The 19,472-nt window shown below is 39.9% G+C and overlaps 1 protein-coding gene across 3 annotated transcripts in view; it reads right to left on the bottom strand.

Annotated features, from left to right (window-relative positions):
• Positions 1–19,472, bottom strand: part of PTPRG (protein tyrosine phosphatase receptor type G) — a 402,469-nt gene that overhangs the window by 187,535 nt on the left and 195,462 nt on the right. For 2 of the 3 annotated variants that reach the window (XM_069028207.1, XM_069028208.1), the window contains one exon: positions 1,199–1,378. In XM_069028207.1, the coding sequence (XP_068884308.1) occupies positions 1,199–1,378 (180 nt within the window). Of the gene's footprint in view, positions 1–1,198; positions 1,379–12,658; positions 12,769–19,472 lie in introns of all 3 variants that reach the window. The other variant, XM_069028209.1, reaches the window with a different exon arrangement.

Here is a 19,472-nt window from a genome sequence, read left to right as displayed (position 1 = left end):
AACAAAGTCAGGATTTCAAAGCAAACAGGAGCACTTCTCAAGGCAGCTGGGAAAAAAAACCCCAGTAATGCAGCAAAACCCCCAGCTATGCTTGGTGGTGGTTTATGTTAACTGGATTTGCTTTGCAGTGAAAGAAAACAGGCTCACAGTCTGCCACTCCATTTAATCTGAGGGGCAATAGCTCCTGCTAAGATCCTGAACTGCTGGAGCTGGATCTGAGGCGCTTGCTGGACTCCAGGCCATGGCTCAGATCTGAAGTGCCCTGGAGTTGATGGGTGTATCTGTGGTCACACTGTGTGCACAGCTGTGCCACCAACTCCAGAGCAGGTACATGCCCTGGGTGCTGCTAACAGACCTCTTAACAGGGGACATGGTACAGAGAGCACTGTAGAGATGCATGTCAGATGTTAATAAAGATAAAAATATACTTCCAATAAATAAAATTGAATTAATTAGTGGTTTAATCCAATTCCCTAAAAATACTTGACCTTGTCAAATGAAGAGAGTGGCCTTATAATTTCTGCTTTTTACGTTTTTAGAATTAAAGAGTAATCAAATGCACGTGGCTTTGCATATAAATCAACCTTGACCTTTAGTTGAACTGTTTTGGTAAAAATAAGCAGTACTCATGCCTGCTCTTTTTTCTCTAAAAGCCAGAACAGACAGAGCAGAAAAGGATTCAGTTCAGTGAAGAACACTGTGCTATAATCATATCAGAAACACATTAATAAGCCCCCACTACTCTGAGCAGTTATTGCTCTTTCTTCTCTAAAACTTCCAATTTCTAAGACTTCCCCTTTCCTTCCCCCTGAGCCCTGCATCTCAGCATTCTTTTGGATTAGGTGTTACAGCCTCCCAAAGCTGATAATTCAAGGTTACACCTTGAAACTCTTACACTGCCTTTTATTCTGAGGAATAACTGACTACTGAGAGAATTAGTCTAGACTGAGAACAAAAAAAAACCACCACCACCAAAAAAAAAAAAGAGCAGCCCTTAAAAAGAAGCCCCTTAAACTCAATCTGCAGAACTAGCTCTGCACAGAATGCAGAGGCAGCTGGCTCCTACTGAAAAATTACATTTTAAAAAAATGCCACAAAACCCAAGCAACAGAACAATGAAATAGGAGGAGGGTGAAACATGGCTTGAATTTTTAATTGACTGAAGGCAGGCTATAGAGACAAGCAGAAGAGAACATACCTGTTTTTCCTGTGTTTTTCATCCAAGTCTTGTTTGAAGATTCATTGTCAAAACCATCCAGCTGCAGCTCTTGATACTCATCTCCAACATGGGCCAGGTGGTCTGTGATGTCTATGGGAGACTGGTGAGACCCCCCACACTTCTCGCTGGAAGTCACCCAATGCTCAGGACCATAGGTACCTGTTAAAAAACACCAATGTCAACATCCCAGTGGCTCAACAGTGTTGGATAAAGTGTGAGGCTAAAGCACTTAAGCTCCCCAGGTAACTCCACCACAGTTACAATTCCCACATTTGAAAGAGGTTAAGACTTGTAAACTTATGAGGAGAATGAAATCCTTTGGCTTTGTGCCGTGTTCCAACTTTGCCTCTAGCAGTAATGAACAATGGCCTTTTTAAAAAACTACTATTCTATAAAATCCTCTGCAGTTCCCAAGCTCCTCTTATGCATATGTTATCAATTACCATGTTGCTGCAGGAACTTCCCTAAAGCTCCAGCCTTAATGTGTTACTGTATAGTTTATCTTTTCACTATGGACAAGTTATATTAACAGCCACACATTAACTTGTGTTCTTGCAATACTATGCTTAGATAATATGATCGTTATTAATGAACTCATTTCTTTTGGAGCTTTGAAGCCAGAAAAGATTAAAAGAAAGAATTAAACTAAATGTATGTTAGTAAATTTGAAGAAGACAACAATGGAAAAAAAATTACTCTGGAAGAAGTAAACAGCACAATGACCTGTCAGGAATACACTGTAAATTTATTTTGTTGCTATTCTTACATGAGTTTTCTGGTTTTGGTGAACAATTAAAATAATGTGGAAAAATAAAAGGTCTGAGACAAAGACCTTGTCATCCATACCACATACCAGCCCTAGATGCACTAGAACACCAGGGACCCTCAGCACCACACTTAGAAAGACCAAAAATGAATTTCAAATTTTTCTTATGACCTCCCTCTCCAACCCTTAAGTTCTACTAACAGAGACTGAGTTCTTCCTATGAGTGCAAACAGTGGTTTAAGATCCTGAAATAACAGCACAGATTTCTTGTAAAGCACTTGTTGCCCACAGTTCCTGAAGTGCTTTACAGCAGAAATCAGCTACATTATTCTCATGTAACGACAGGGAAATTGATAGCTGAGAAGGGAAGCAATTTGCCCAGGTTCAACTACCAAAACCAAGTTACAACCCAGAGCTGAACTCTGCTCTCCTGAGAGCCCTGATGTCACACCTCTGAACTACACAGTCAGTAGGTCTATTCAGTAGGAAGACAGCAGGAAATGATGCACCAATATGCATTTATTACCCTTGCATCTGAGAAGCATATATATCTTCTATTAGTGCCATCCAAACCCAGCAGCTGGGAAGGCCAGTTTCTTTGGCCCCTGGGTTTTAATCTGTCTAGTTGCAAAGTGCATTCGTGCTCTCTTCTCTTGAGCTGATGCAGGACACTTAATCAATAGCAAGATTTAGCTATACTGATCACACACAAATGCTGTCTGGTACTGAAATAAGAAAATTTTACTTTCAAGTACAATTAGGCAAAATTGCAATATCCTCTAAAAATCATTTACATCATCTGCCCAGGTTAAAAATCAGCTTTGTTTATCTCAGGGTTCAACTTATATTGTCAGCAAGAGCTGCTTTCAGTTATTTCCCAATGTACCACAACCAAGGAGAACAGAACTATTAAAACCCCATACACAAGGAAACCAAATGTCTTCCACTCAAACACAGCTATTTTTCTCCAATCAGGATGCTGTTAGTAATTGCTTTGTAGTGATTTAATTGGAAATTCATATTTACTTTACATATAATCTTGCATCTACCCCAAGAAATTTAGGAATTTGCTTTAAATATTTAGCACTACACATAATCAAACCTGCACGCTCTTGTTTTTTGTCTTTATTATAAACAAGGGGTGAGCTTTTCAAAAGCACTTTGCCCACAGAGGCTATCACAGTGGTTTCAGCTGTGCATTCAAAAGGAGCTGTGCACTCCAATTTTTTTTGTTTTTTAAGTATTCTGCTGCCAATGAGGAATTTTTCCTTTTTTTAAAAGTAGGCAGATTTATTTTAACAGGGACTGTAGTTTCTTCCATGCATCTTGTCTTATTTATTTATTTATTTATGTATAGCCAGCTCTCAACCTGTTTGCAGTGAAAACCACCTTGTCAAAATGAGTAAAATAAGCCATAAGGGTAAACAAACAAACCTCCATATTGAATTAAAACCTGACTTAGGTCCCTGAACTGACTCTTGTTGAAATGTAGTTTTACACAGACCTTTGAAGGCTTTGTTTACTTTTTTAAAAAAAGTCTGCTTTTTTTTTCTTAAATTAATTTAACTTGCTTGAATTAATTTAATAGTAATAACGCTCTTTCTATAAACACAGTCACTTCACTTGCTTGTAAATCTATAATCTAACAAAATAAAGCCTAGCAGTATCTGCTTTCTTCATGTGCGTATAAGTTTCCATGCATAAAATGTTTCCATACTCATGCTGAATTATTAAAGAAAAAGAAAAAAAAAAATAGTCTAACGCAATGAAACTCTCTCAGCAATTCAAAACCTCAACTTAGCGCTGGTGTTGTGACTCCAAGTCCTGACATCACAAATTACAGTCATAAGGCTTAAGCTTTGATTTAGAGGTTCAAGACCTGCTAGTTAAAAACAGCCCAGGATTTTTTAAACAGCTAGGCTTGCCATTCATTTCTTTCACAAGTTTTTGATATGTAAATGACTACATGCAATATGACCTATGCCATTATGGCAGCAGCTCTAGACAGATACAGAGGCCATGACCCCAACATCTCCATTCCCAGCAGCGCAGATTTGGGGCCGCCTCAGCTTTGACAATGAGCACAGAAAGGGGAAGGTGGGCCAGGAAGGGGGAGGAAAACTTTTGAGTTTGAAACCAAACTAAATAAATTATATCCCCTACCCAGAAAAAAAAAAAAAAAAAAAGACTCAACAAACTATAAAATGTAATCAAGAATAGTGCAGTGGGATTCACGAATTCCCAGGCAGCCATCAGAAAGGTTCAGGCCCAACTGCCTGTTTTTCCATGGACATTCAAGTGCAGTTTTAATTGAAACTGATCTTCCACTACAGATTTCAAATTAATTCTTCTTCCAAGTGTCTTACGCTCCAGACATCCTTGCTTTGCAAAAAAACCCTATATCATTAGAGGAGGAAATAGAACACTTTTTCCAAGCTTGCAGATATTGATTACCTATTCCTTCCATAAAAGCACAATTGCCATTCTGCACTGTATAAATCTCTTCAGCGTTAGACACTTTATAAAGTACTGAGAATTATATCATTAATCATTTGCAGTTACACCTGTCTTACTTTATTGAATTCTTTGTTTTTTAGAACTTTAAATAAATGCTTTTAAATAAAAACATGACACTAAATAAAGACTCTGTTTCCCTTAAACCTAGTTAAAAACAGAAATCCTGTAATTCTGTGTGTGACATTTACCCATCTGAAACAGAGGAATTTACTGCTATTTGTATTTCATTTTTTCCAACAGTAAGCATGGTGGCTTTAATCAAATAAAATTTCGAATGAATTTGAGTTGGCCTTTTAAGGCTGATAAATAATTCGGTTTTCAGAAACCAAGTTAAGAGCCCACACCTGTGTTAATAAATAATACACGTGTCCACTGAGATGGTGGGACAACATGCAGGCAAAGGTAAACATCAGATATCCCAACATGGAGCTGGAATATTTGATGGAGGGGCAACACAGAAAGAATGATAACTGATAAGGTTTGGCATCTTCAGGAATTGAAATCAGTGTCCTGCCTCCAGGAAACCATGGGCTTGGGTCCAACAGCTGAAGGCCCACCCTGGGGCAGGAGGACTGGATTCACCCCAGATCAGCCAAATGCATGGCAGCAAGAGCAGGGGGTGCTTGGGTTGCAGCCAGGTCTCTGTGGACTTGACCTTTTCTCTGCTGAAATCAGGGACAAAAGGGCCACTGGCTCCCAAGGCTGAAAGGAGAGCTGGGGTCAGGGAGCTCAGCAACACGTGGGGTCTCACACACATTTTAACCCACACTTCAGGCCAGAGACGTTATCATCCATCCTTGTCTGAAATTACCTGATGCTTCCTAGATTCTTTTCTCATGCAAAATCATTCTGTCAATGACTGCAGTAACTTTAATAGTTTTTTAATACTCTGTCTGCTCCTGATATATAATCCAAGATTACTTTTTTCTTCCTTTTACTGTACAAAGAAATGAGCAGTCTTCATTAATGAAAAACATTAATGTATTCTGCCAAAACCTAATTAAAGCTTTTATAAAAACTTCCACTTAAAAAAAAAAGATCAAATATATTTGTTTTTCTCCCACAGTCTTTTGCTTAAAACATCTGTTATTAAAAACACTAGCATTTCCTTGATTTTACATAACTTTTTAATTAATGGATCAGCTACTCTGATATAAACTGGTGTGTAACACATACACCTTTACACAGATATAGTTTAACAGACATTAGCAATTTTTGAGTAAAGTGATTTTCACCATTCGTAAGTTGGGAAAGAGGTAGAAATATCAACCTTTTTTATTATTTGTTGTTCTTGATTCTTTTTTTAACAGAATTAACCTCAGACAAATCTTTGTCTGTACTCAATGTCTCTTGACTTTTCATTTTTGAATGAAAATGGTAATCATGATTGCAAAGCAATCAAATCCCCTCATTTCTGCAATTAGCTTGGTCACTTCATGGAGACATCCTATCCCATCATCTTAATATGGGAGAAAATTCCATGTTTCTCTTAGGGCAAAATCCAACCAGTTAATAGGGACTGATGGAATGAATTAGTATTTCCTCTACAAATAAAAACAGAGGTCCCAGCCTTTGCTTGCACAGCTCTGGAGGGGCAGCCTACAGACTTCAAGGACCACAGCAGATAAGAGCCTCTGCAAATTTTACAGGCTCTGGATAAATGGAGATACTTCCCTTTCCATGGACCGGCAGCTGCGACCTGCCCAACCATTCCAGCATTTAGCTGAGCAACTCTGCAGTCTGAATCTCTGCCTCCAAGTCTCTGTCCTACTTGAACTGCTCCATCATGAGCCAGATCTCAAGAAACACTGAAATGTCACCACCAGTAAATAAAACCAGTTCCTTTCTTCCGCACAGAGAAAGAACAAGGAAGAGGTGCCCTTGCTCAGCTACAAAGTAATGAACTTCAGTATCAGGCTGGATTTTCAAACAGGAAAAAATTGTTTTAAACAAACAAATATCAGTGAAATTCACTACAGAAGTGAATGCATCCTTCAGAAATCTCAATCCTGGGGCTCCTCTCTGTTATCTGGGACCAGAAAACCTGAAGCCATTACTTGATGCCGTAAGATTTCATCATCACTGCCATTTAAAAGGAGCTGTATCAGTAAGTCCAGGAAGGCACTGGAGAAGGTGCTTATGCCACGTAAGTAGTGACAGGAGGCAAGGCACATACTGCAGATCCAGACTGGCTGAAAAATCAGCCTCCTTTTACCTTCTCCTCTCACCTCCAGTCCCCTCCCGGGAAGCAGAAGTCAAGTGAAATCTGTAGGATGAAACCTAAAGACTGCATTTAGACAGAAGGCTGAAAATAATTATCTGAATGACATATCCCTTGCTGATTGATTTAGCATGAGGCTGCAGAGGTAAAGGTACAAAAATCCCTGAAAGCCTTGATAAAAATCAGTAGCATCTTTCAGGGGTCTTCCCATGGCAAAGAAAGCAACCAGGTTGTTAAATCATTATATTAGGGGGAAAAGTTACTGAAATTATACTGTCTTACTCTAAAATGATGACGTACCAAAATCAAAGCGATGGAGAAGGAGAGCCTGTAGTTAAGAGTTCACAGTGCTGCTTTGAACAAAGATTTCCTGCCCTGGGGAAAAAGGGCTTTTCATTTTATTATTCTCTATCATTACTCTGTTTAACATGAGACACTCGTGCTTGCAGAAAATTCCAATTACTGCTTGAAAAATGAGACTGAATACCAAGAGCAGGATCCTGAAGAGCTTGCTGAGACCCAAACAGGTCCAAGCATTACCTAATCTGCAAGCTCAACACAGGGAGGGTGTGCAAGGCAGGGGAGAGGCATAAACAGCCTGGGACAGAGAAGTAAAAAAATCTGAAAGAAACTTTCCCCAAGAACAATCTCTGATAAGGCATATCTTAACTTGTTGGAACAAACAGAATACAGGAAGATGGAACAAAAAGCAGTTGGATTTAGATAACCTTTGAGCCACCACCAGGAGCAGCACAGAAGCACTGATGCCACTACAGCTACAGCACTGCCCAGCCATGGGGCTGAGGAAGGAAAGCTGATCTTCAAAACTGCTTGTGTCAGTGATGCTGTCACACTGCCAAAAAGTGGCAGATGCAAAGAAAGGCTTTAAATCTAAATATAAACTATCTTATAATGTCTGCAGCTTTTAAACTGAAAGACAGAGTGACGTGCATGTTCTCCTTAAACTTTCATATCCACAGATGCTACAGTTATTGCTGGATTCTTTAATTAAACTTCCTAACCTTCAATTACCTTTGGCAAAATTTTTAATGTATGTTTTCAACCTTTGTATTCCATAATGAACTATTCTCTATTACACAGTCACATACACGGTGGTTTTTTAATATATATCCCCCCCCACTCATATACAGACTTTCTGCACACCAGTTTTGTTCCTCAAAAAACTATGAAGCTGCCATGAATTTTGTGTGAAGCTCACACTGTACCTATCAACCTGCCAGTGGCAAAAATGTATGATAAATATCCAACACTAGGTAACACCAGGACCTTAAGACTAATGTTGCAGGCAGCTCACAAAAAAGTGGAATATGTGTAATTACTAAAACAAGCTTTTTCCATAAACATTTTGAGTTTTAGCATTTGTGAGGTGAATAATTTACCACCACACAAAAGCGAAAATGGTACTAAGTTTAGCTATGCTGGCAAAGTAGTTTGGGGCTTTTTCAGGGGTGTCTCACACAATAAACTCTAGACAGACTTGCCTAATGACCTGTTGAATTTTATAACTAAAATTCCAAAATTATTTATACTGAGCATAGAGCACAACAATATCAATGAAATCATTATGCAGAACTCACTGAGTGGGAGGATAAATTGTGGTATTGAAAGTGCCTGCTGGTGGCAAGTGACTTGAGACAATGTATATCTACATCCTCTGTTTTTTATAATTTTCTGCATTTTTAATAAATGTACCTGACATCTCACACCATTCATTTCATAACTGTCAGAGGCCTTTTAAAAACTGCTCACCCTGAGCTGCATATAATAAATGAGGTGATAACTTACAATATAAGGAAAAAACAGGAGATTAATTTATATGAAGGCATCGTAAATTAAATTTCTTCTGTTCCTACACTAGTTCAGTAAAGCCCCATGAAGACTAGAGATAGACATAAAAATAGATTTTTTCCTAAATATAATTTTTAAAAGTATAAATCCCAATGGAAATTACAGTTTGAAGAGATATTATGAATCAATGTGGTAGCTCAGTGAGAGTACTTTGTGTCGTTGGGAGGAAGACATAGATTTCAGTAATGGGTGCCTGGACAGGGGACGGGTGCCTTGAAGAGATCACATCCAGGACAAGTTTCCCTGGAGAAGGGTCTCCCTTTTCCACTATCCTTTTTTTTCATTTACAGGGCAATAGCTGTATAATGATGGACCTTCACAGGAGGGATATTTATAGTGATGTAGTGCTCCAATGCAGCAAAAGGAAGAGAGGCTCCATTCTTCCAAACCTCACTAGTAAGCAGCTGCTGCCTCAAAAAGCTTAAACTGAACAATGTAAGACAAACACAGTACAAAACATCTCAAACTTGAACAGATGCAGCCCCCTGGGCTAACCTCCCCTTCTCTGTAACACCTTGCTTCATGCTTTCTTCTCCAAGGCCATCTTCCAGAGCTGGCACTAACACACCAGAAAGGTGATCAACCTTCCCATGAGAAAGAAAAGAAACGCCATTTCTTCCAGAGAGCAAAGATGAAAGAAGAAATGAGTCTGGTGTTTCATAGAATTAAACATATTAGCACAAGCTCATATAATGTTGATGTAAACCATAGTTCCATCTGTGCTACTCCAAGGACAAAGCACAGCATGAACAAAGCTCTGAGAAAATAAATCTGAGCAAACAAGATGAAGAAACTGTGCAAGAAAGTTTTTGTTGGATGCAGATGGAGGCTTTGGGGGCTTCATGAGACTTCATTGAAAGAAAAGGAAGGAAGAGGACCTGAATTTGGCTTGGTGCTGGTTACAGCCACCCTTGCCAAAATCCAAAATGGGCAAAAGCCAGGAAGACAAGCAGCCAGCTTGCCACTCTGTGCCTGTGACCTTACCACCATACTACAGGTGAAATCTCCCACAGGATCTGGAGTTGAAACTGGGCAGCAGCTTGGGAGCATTAGCTGAGCTGAAACTGGGGGACAGACCTCAGGCTGCAGGAGTAGTGAGGCAAGAAGAAAACCTGCAAAAACAGACGTGATGAGCTCAGGAAACCTTTTGTGGTTTTTAAACCAGAGATCATGGGTTGTTTGAGGGCTTGAATAAGACCCTGCTGAAGCATCAATGTTCCTGAGCTGCTGAACCTGCCCAGAGGCTCAAACATGAACACTGAATGACAGTGACAGTAATAAGCCATGACATTTACGTCAGGAAATCTAAAATTCCCATCTTGCTTCTCTGTCTTCTTCCTACCACCAGGAGCTGCACGCTCCATTTCACTCCCTTCCTTTTTAAGTTCACCTGTCTCATCAGAGCAGCTGCAAGGATTGCTCAGAACTTGAAGAGAGCAATGGAAATAAAAAGCTGTGCAAGACTCAACTGTCCCACTACACACCCTGGTGCCTGCAAACACATTTAGAAAAAAAACAGTTCCAGTTATTTCTCAAAGCACCACAGAGTTGAATCCTATTACTTCTCACACGTACCCTTAATAGGCTTGATCTCACCAAAGAAACTGCTAACGTAAATGATGCCTCACTGTAACTTAATTACCTCCAATTTGGATGGGTACAGGAACAGAAAGTACCTTTTCTTGATTCCCATCTGTTCCTTGTAACTAACCAAAGAAGCCCTCCCCAGAGCTCTGTCTCTGAAAGCCAGAATGAAAAAAAAAGAAAATAGAGGGAAAGACAGGAAAAAAATTGTATATTTTTATTGAATTTTTGCAGGATGCAAGTTAATAAAACACCCACAGAGAGCACAGAGCAATACAGAAAGGGAATAAAGGGAGGGAGGGCTGATATCAATAAAGCCTATCCAGAGGCACTGCTGAAAAGTACTCATCATTTCAAAAGAAACCTACTACAAAAATGCTTTTCACTTGTTGCTTTGGCTCAGGTTTAACATTTACAAAAAACAGAAGTGTTCTAAGCAGAGGATGAATTTAAAAAATAAAGCCAGGAAGATAAAATTATCTGTTGTTGAAACGTGTCACCCTCAGCTTTTCAAAACCCCTTGTTGATCCTAACCTGACCAGAGACAGCCACCAGATTGGGACCTTACAGTGTAATTACATCACAGAAAACACTGCAGTCCCCAAAATCACTCATCGAATCTTGACAAATACTGGCTTTACCATTATATTTCCTTTTTAGGTGAAAATCAACTTTTGCCCGACTAAGTTCTTAATGGCATCTCTGTTCCAACAGTCTTCTCAATCCAGCTGTCCTTTTCACTAATATGCACCAGTAAAATAGCTCCCGGGAGAGTTTCTGGGAGATTGCCAGCTTCTACGTAATGACACATCGTGAACCCTGGCCTCAACTTCTATTAACATTCAGTCTATGTTTCTACCATTAATTTAAGAGGAATGAATAGGTTGACAATAAGCAGCCATAGTGTCCAGCCTGAGGTACTCCATCAGAAGGCACTGTTTCTGTGGCTAACAGAGAACATTTACAACAAGTTTTCTCATTTTTGTTCTATATCTGTCTTTTTCAGTATATTACACTAAATGGCTTAAACTATTCCAAACCAGCTTTAGTTTTCCAAATAGGAAAGTCCAGCGTTAGGAAAAAACAAACAAACAAACCCACCAAAAAATCCCTCAAAAAACTAAACAAAGCAAAAAAAACCCAACAAACCAGTCATGAAAAGGACCTAATGTTCCTAATGTGGATCTTATTCACTTGTACCCCTTCTCTCCAGATTAGTTTTAGGTAGTAACCAGTCAGTGCTGGAGGAGGGCTCAGGCAGCAGCCCCTCTCCTGCCCCAGAGCCTTGCCCAGCCAGGACAGGCAGAGCCCCTTCCGTCCTGCCAGCACTTCCCTTTGGCAGTGAAATGCACACAAACACCAGAGCAGCTGCTGTGAGGGAAAACCAGCTGCTGCAGAGAGCTGGCAGCAAAGACCTGCTGTGATGGATGGAGTCGGAGTGAGTGCTGCAGGAGATTCACTCCCACAGTACCTGTGGTGCACATTCAAACACTGAGTTAAATAAAAAACCCCAAAAGATACCCTAGCTGGGATAAAAGTTCTTTCCTCCAGCATGAACCATTCATTTAGGGAAGGTCAACCCAGAGTGCAGCTTGCAGGCTTTAGGGTGCAGCTGTTCCCAGGATGAATTTTCCCCAGGGCAATGTAAGGGCATCACCTGTTCCTCCACCTCACTGCCTGCAGCTCCCACAGCTCCCGTTGCCTCCTATGGGAGCGTCTTCCCTTGCTGCCACCAAGGATGCTTTGGAAGCAAGGCAGGTGTTTCTACACCCCTCCCTGTCCAGTGTGGCAAAGGCAGCAGCCGGCTCTGAACACTCCTTCCTGTGCTCTTAAGTCACAGCAGCGTTTGGGCAGCCCATGGTGACATATACCCTAAAATGGAATCTGGCACATATCACTTAAGTGTGAAATCTGTAAGATATTGGTTTTATATGGTGTCTGCAGAGCACATTAGAAGACCATCATCATCATCATCATGTCTTTTCGAGACAGCCATAATTATTCAGGCTGTTACTTTATCTCACCGGTGCTTTGGAAAAACTATTCAATATTAGCAAACTCTCACTAAAAACAATATTTTGGTTGAGGGACTAATCTTCCTATCAGTACAAAGCCATACCTGGGCTTATCTACATTACCAATTCCCTGCTGATTGAATGGATTCATTAACAACACAATCTCTGGTGACTGAAATGAAGTCTCATTCTTCGTATCACCGGTGCCTTGCTGTTTGCTTTTCCTTCACAGTATGCACACAAGTAATTAACTTACTATGCTCTGCTAGCTCCTGACACATTACTTGGCATAGAAAAATTCACCAGCAGGTAGTTAAGCATGCAAAATATTTTCAGTCAAATGAACTTCATAACAAAGCTCTACTCAGGGAAAATGCAGCTCTTTCCAATACAATGCTAACAGACAGCACACGGCCCATCCCAGCAGGAGCTTCTTGAGAGGTAACAAAAAAATGTATAATTCTTACCACTTTTGCTCAACATGTAGGAAATTTCTTCAGGGGGGGAAACTGGCAAGCAGTGGATGCTCACTGAAAGGACGAACTTGGAGATCAACCTGTGTGGCCCTTGTGGAAGCCTGATGTAACAAGGACAGACACAGGATTCACATGGTATAAAAGAAAATGGGAAAAAAACCCAAACAAAGCAAATAGGAGATTCATTTCAATGCAGCATAGCTGAGATTACAGGTGTCTGGAAGTATGGAAGAACAGCACATTTTGACTTTTATAGCAACTTTTTAAAAAAGGTTAATTACTAATTAAAGCATGAATGCTTTTAAGTAATGGCAGGGAAAACTCCCTAAATAAAAAAATGAAATTTATTGTATGCCCCACCTAACGACTCCACTGAGGAACACAAAATATTTAAGCCATCTGAGTAATATCAAGAAGTAAAACTGGAGTGAAGTTACTGCTGTAACATACTGCTGCATGTTAAGGTACAAAGAGATAGTGACTTAGGATGGAAGCAGTGCAGGGATGCTGGGCTGACCCCAGTGCAGACTGGTGTCACTGATGTGACAAGATTGGCACTGAGTTTGATAACACCAGGACCTTCCCTCAAGAATATAAAGATACCACAGCCTTGTGGGGCTCTCCTCTGATTTGAACATGCCCTAAACTATGATTTTAATCACCACAATATTTTTCTAGTACCAGAGCCTGGGAAGCATGGGATCCTCACACCACACTGCTGCAGTCCAGCCAGTGCTGTACAAAGCAACATCACTTGCTCTAAACTCTCTTGGTCCTTCCTTTAAGCCAATTTGTAGCTGAAACTCCAAAATATATGCAAAAATACTTGACAAAAACACAGAAACTTGGTTGGATAAAGACCCATTCACAGTATTTTTCATCTCAACTTTGACCTTTCATGAGAAGTTCTTGTTCAGAAATTCTGTGACTGTATTGACCTAAAACACTGGAAATTGTGACCTTGAAGTTTCCTTCTACATAAGGGAAAAAATCCTTAAAAATCCTTCTGAAGTCCTGGAAAATGAAACTGTTCTTGTGCTCAGTTTTTTCCAGAAGACATTTGTTTCTTTCCCCTTCACATGCCACAAGGCATGTACCTTTGCCAAATTCAGACTGTTGTTTCGACTCACTCGGTCACAAAAGTTAGTTTCTCATGTTCCATCACAGCAATTTTTGCTTGTAACAAAAGAAATAGATCTGCGGAGGACAGAACTCACTGTGATTTGTGTATTATCATTTTCCTCTATTCCTGCACTGCTTTCAACTTGGCTCATTTAAATATAGCTCCTGTCATACCCATCATTTTCTGTTCACCTGTTATGCAAAACCACACACTCCATCAGAGCAGCCTTCACTGCATAGTTTGTACAGATTCTCTACTCCAGGCCTGAAATTCTTATTCATTTACAAACTAGATGTTCCTTGAACAGTATTTCCAGTTGCTTACCTGGCATATTAATGCACAGAATAGAAACCAGATTTTGTTTTTTCTGATTTTCATCAAAAATAAATTATCTCACTTAACCCCTGGCATCCTTGATAGTTACCTAGGTCTGTAAACAGTTCACTTGATCAAGGAAACCCTTGTTATATTTCCAAAAGGCTGTTGAAGCTTGCTTTGTTGAAGGGGAAGGAATCTCAGGTTTTGTTTGGTTTTCCACACTTACAATATCAGTAAAAACTAACAGGTTTTTATGCCAGAAGAAACAGTTGGATAACACATACTGACATGACAAGCATGAGTCACTACACTTCATAAAGTCACCTCTCAGAGCCTTAAAAACAGTTTTCACTCTGTTCAGAAAGGTATTGAGTACTGAAGAACTCAAATCTTGAGTAGTCTTTGTGTGTGGCTTTTTCGTTATGTTTTTTAAAGGTTGTTCCCATGTTTAATTGCTCTCCAAGTTTCAATCTGCAGCTTACTTCTTATACCAGCTCACCAGGTGTCCAGCCCAGTCCTTATTTGCCCTCCAGTGGCAGAATGCAAGCAATCTTCAGGACACAGCATTTTCCCTTGATGGAGATGCAGACTTCTCAATTCAGACACTTGCAGAGTCTTGATCAGTAAAGGCAGTCGTGCCGAACAACTTTTCTCCTGAGGGAAGGTCACACACTGCCCAGAACTATCGTTCAGAGAAGCCAGCCAGGCTGGAGATTCTATTCAGAACACTGAATAGACCCAAACAGAGCCCTCCACTGCCTTAATTAGAGGATATTCCTTGGATTAGAGATGTATAAAGAAAGGAATCCTGTCTCTCCTAAATCAGAGATATCCTCCAAAAGCCTAGAAATCTTCTTTCAGCTCTGATGGAATTTGTCAATGGGCTTGCAGCATCCAAAAAGCAATGGAGGGGGGGAAACAGATCAACAGATCCAGCCTAAGTACCACACACAAATATTCAATAAAGTTTGGGTTTTTTTCCTTCAGGTCAACCCTTAATAGTTTCATCTACAAAAATCCAGATGCCAACTGGCTTACTGTGACAACAAGATCAATTCCTACTATGCTGAGCAATGCACCGTTGCACTTGTCTGTATTCCTGTGGTATCTATGACCTTACACTGAATCCAGGAGGAGCCTTTTGAGGAGCAGACTGACTTCCTGGTTTTATTTTGCTCAAAGTAAAATACAAAATAGACTTCAATCCATGACTAGCATTTCTTTCTACTACAAACGTATAGGAAAAAGTTAGGAGTGTTCCAAGTATTTTAAGGCAATTGCAGAAGCAGTATTTGGGAACAAGGACCAAAAGATATAACTAAACCCAACCTTCCCAATTACAGAGCATGTCTTAAGAAATTTAATGACTTTATTAAGGCCATAATTGGTGGACTCAAGAGACTGAAGTCTTGGCTTCATGAGAATGAATTATGTCCAGCATTTTAAACTAGAAACTTTCCAGGCTCTGTGGTTTCAGAGGAAAATTTGGAAACACACACACACAAATAAAAGGTCCATGAGCCAGAAGGTAAATGAGAACCTTAAAATTACTATCTCTTTTCAATCTCCTCTAATTTGTTTTGGTCGGTTTCATTACCTTTGAGCAACTGATCCTGGCAGTACTCCAGAGTACCCGACTTTACTGACAAATACGGAAAAGAATCTAATGCCAGGGGAAATAATAAAAAAATCCAAACCCATCAATACCAGGAGCTGGGCTAAAACACATGGATCTACTCAGGTGTCCAAGGGCCTAACACCCTTCAGTGCTTGGCTTGGAGCCACTTACATTGTCTTATAAGCAAAACAATGAAAATCCATGGATTGCTATTTATCTCAGAATGGGGGGTGACACCTACACTCTAGATGACGCCTATATACTTCATAATATTTAGCAATAAAAAAGGTGGTGGGGTTTTTTCTTAAAACCAGATTTATTTGCATCTTTTCCAGGCTTTTTTTTAATGACTGCTTTTGAAGCACATACAGCAGTCCTGTGTCTTCCTCAGTTGTGATGTCCTGTACAAGCCCCTGCTCTCAGAAACACAACCTGGTGCACACTTTTGGGAGATTATTTTCTAAGGCATGGAAGCTGATGCACATAGTAAAACTTTGTGAGAATGGTTGCATCAATGCTTTTATGTCTCTTTTTAACTATCAGTGACTGATACTAGCTGTCTTTTACTTCTGGTCTCACTTGTCTTCTCAGGTTTTCACAGTTGCAAAAAAGCAAACAGGGCTTATTCTGAAGTAAATTCTGGACGTAACCACTTTAACTCCACTAACACAGAGAAGCTAGTAAATCAGTAGTAGAAGTTTATTAATTTAAGAGTTATTGAGACACATCTTATTGATCTTTACTCACACTCAGCCTCCAGAGTTTACCTCACAGCTCCAGTTTATGCCTCGATTAAGTGGTTCAGAGAAGCCTTGCATTTTAAAGCATGCATATCATGTAGCATAATGCTCCTGGTATGATGACTTGCAAACTAAGCTGTGGATTTATTGCCCTAGAATAGACTTCTGTTTTACTCACCCCAGGCAGCCAGCACAAAGACTCCTAAGCAAAGCTTGCAGCCTGGAGCTTGGATGTGAGATGCAAAGAGCTGACCCAGCCAACAGTGGTCTCACACCCAGCTTTAGCTCACTCGTGTAGCCACACAATATCAGTTTACTAGAGATTAGTTTCCATTTTCAGCATTCAGATATTTTTGGGAATATTTCTTTTTATAGGCTCTGATTCAACAAAGTACTTAAGCACATGCTTTACTTTAAATAGCTAAATAATCCAATGTCTTTTCAGCAAATGTTTAATTGTGTGAATAGTTCCAGTTCAAGGGCTCCTTGTATCTTGGACACTGAGCACTCACTTGTGTGCTTTATCCGTTGCACAGATATAATATCATTCATGGGCTTCACATTATGTATTTACTTAAGTGCTTTGCTAAACAAGGTCCTAAAGCAAACATGCCACAGCCAGAGTTTATTTAATAATGCTTCTACAAATTCAGTTCTAAACTGTGAAGAATTTTTAAAAGGAAAACTAAGTAACCATAGGATTTACTTCAATTTCTCTCACATCTCTACCTTGATTTAGCCCTGACTATGATTGTGGCAACATGGTTCAACAAAGCACTAGGATAAATTTTCTCAACCCATTTGAGGAGATGTGTTTGCTTAAATAAAAACAAACAAAGAAACAAACCAACCTAAAAAAAAAAAATATTGTGTGTTAAAACTACACCTGCAGGGGCTTTTCCTCTCAGCCCATATGTCACACAGAGCTATGGTCCTGCACAGGGGCTGCAGCCACACATTGGGAAGAAAAAGGGATCACCTTGGATGGGGAACTTGCCTCTCTGTTTACAGAATTCCCAATCCTATTATGCATTTCATCTCCAAAAGATGATATTTAATTATAAAAATATGACCAAAGTGTTCTGGAAGGTCTTTTAATGTGATTTTTCCCCCCAGTCAGCAATACTTGGAACAGAGTTTCAAGTTCCTCTCCCATAACCACTGCTTTTTACATGGAAGCTGGTGAATTTTCCTCTCATTAGAAGACTTCAGCAGCTGTGGCTTAAAGAAAAACAATAAATACTCTGAGACCAACACCAAAACTCCCAGACCTGGCAGTGCTGCCTCACCCCCCTTTGGGCCATTTCTATTCCAAGCTGCTCCCCACTGAACCACACAGTGGAGGACTCCTTTCTACTTTGGTAGCTACTGCTTCAGATGTTTCAAAATATGGTAGTTTAAATTATTAGAAAAAGGAATGCAAAAAATCTCCCAACCTACCAAAAGCCAGTTCTCAAAATTTATTAGATTAAAAGGCTAAGAATGAAATTCCCACTTTACAGGTATCTGCCCTCAGAGCAGGACATCTCCTTTGCCTGGCATTAAGTCATTATTTCAGATGAAAGTCCCAGCTCCAGCCCTGCAGGTAAAGCAAGTTTATGTTCTGTGGTGGCCAGAGAAGGCAAATTAAAGAGGGTAAAATGTGTAAACAGAACTAGATGCACCTGAGAACGGAAATAAGCTAAAACTACCTTAAAAGGATAAAGCTCTTCTGACCAGTAGCTGTAAGACATGTAATGAATTTAGACACTTCTTTTTCAAAGGAAGAAAGCTATTTGATGAGATAAGTATATTATTAAGATAGAGCATTATAACTACAGTGTAGAAAACTGCTCATTAGTTGGGGCTTAATTGCTCTTACAGTTGGTGAAGAAGCAGTAATTACTATACCCGAAAAAGATCTATATTTAGAGATTATTGGCTTTTATGCATGGAACAAGAATACTACCTTGATACTAAACAAAAATTTAGCCAGAACATATCCAGTGTCATCCCACTGGAACTGAACACCAATAGTGGTATAACTCTCTGTGAAACTAAAAAAGAAGTATTGATAATAGCGAGGAATGCAATTGTACAGTATTCTGAAACAGGGCTTTGATATTACAGTTATTTATTCACTGTGGTCTTACTGGTTGCCTGTTTTGTTTATAAATATTTACCATGAACTATCTTCATAAAATAATTGCTATTCAATGTGCACAGTAAAGAGAAGACATTAGAGGTCTGGCTGTGTGTTTTTCCATTCTAATCTGTATGACAATATATTAATTCAGTTTTTAACACAGGAGTCCTTACAGCTGAATATCCTGAGCTTTCTTTGCCAGGTTACACATGCAAACATTTACAGAGAAGCAGTATCTCTGCTCCTGTGGCTGCCCATCCGACACAGATCCTGCAGGGATTCCCAGTGCCTGTAGGAGTTCTAGGACATTTTGGTGACATTAGAGAGGATTACCAGAGACTGAAAAATTTTCAACCTTCATAAGCAGCCTGTACTTCTTCACAAGGATATTTAAAGAGTCTCTTAAAGGGTACCTTCTTAACTGATACACAAAATCTGAATGAAAGCACTGAGCTAGGAAAGGCTTCACACTGAAAGGCTCCCATGAGCAGCTCTGCCACAGTTCAGGATGAAGGGGTCCATGTTCCCACACTAACAGGGTTTTTTTGCCGGATTCACATGACACAACACATCTTCAAGTGGTAAACAGCTGCATGTTTTGGAGTCTGCAAGGCACAAGGCAGGGCCAAGTCAGTCCTCCCTTGCAGACTTCCAAGGATGTGGGTAATCACTGCAGCCTCATCTCAGGGCCGAGAGCTTCCTTCACCAATGTCACAAGGACATAAAGCTTTAACAGAGTGCCCCAATGACTCCTGTCCCAAACAGCACCCAGGTTCACTAATGCTAAAAAAGATAAAAGGGAAATTCCTTTGGATTTATCCTCAGCATCTGGGTGGGATCTGCAGCACCCACATGAAGTACAGCCAATTTGGTGATACGTT

This window comes from Aphelocoma coerulescens, chromosome 12 (assembly GCF_041296385.1).
Source record: "Aphelocoma coerulescens isolate FSJ_1873_10779 chromosome 12, UR_Acoe_1.0, whole genome shotgun sequence".
NCBI classification, from domain to species: domain Eukaryota; kingdom Metazoa; phylum Chordata; class Aves; order Passeriformes; family Corvidae; genus Aphelocoma; species Aphelocoma coerulescens.
Note: the sequence above shows the minus strand (reverse complement) of the source record. Positions and strands in the feature narration are given on the sequence as shown.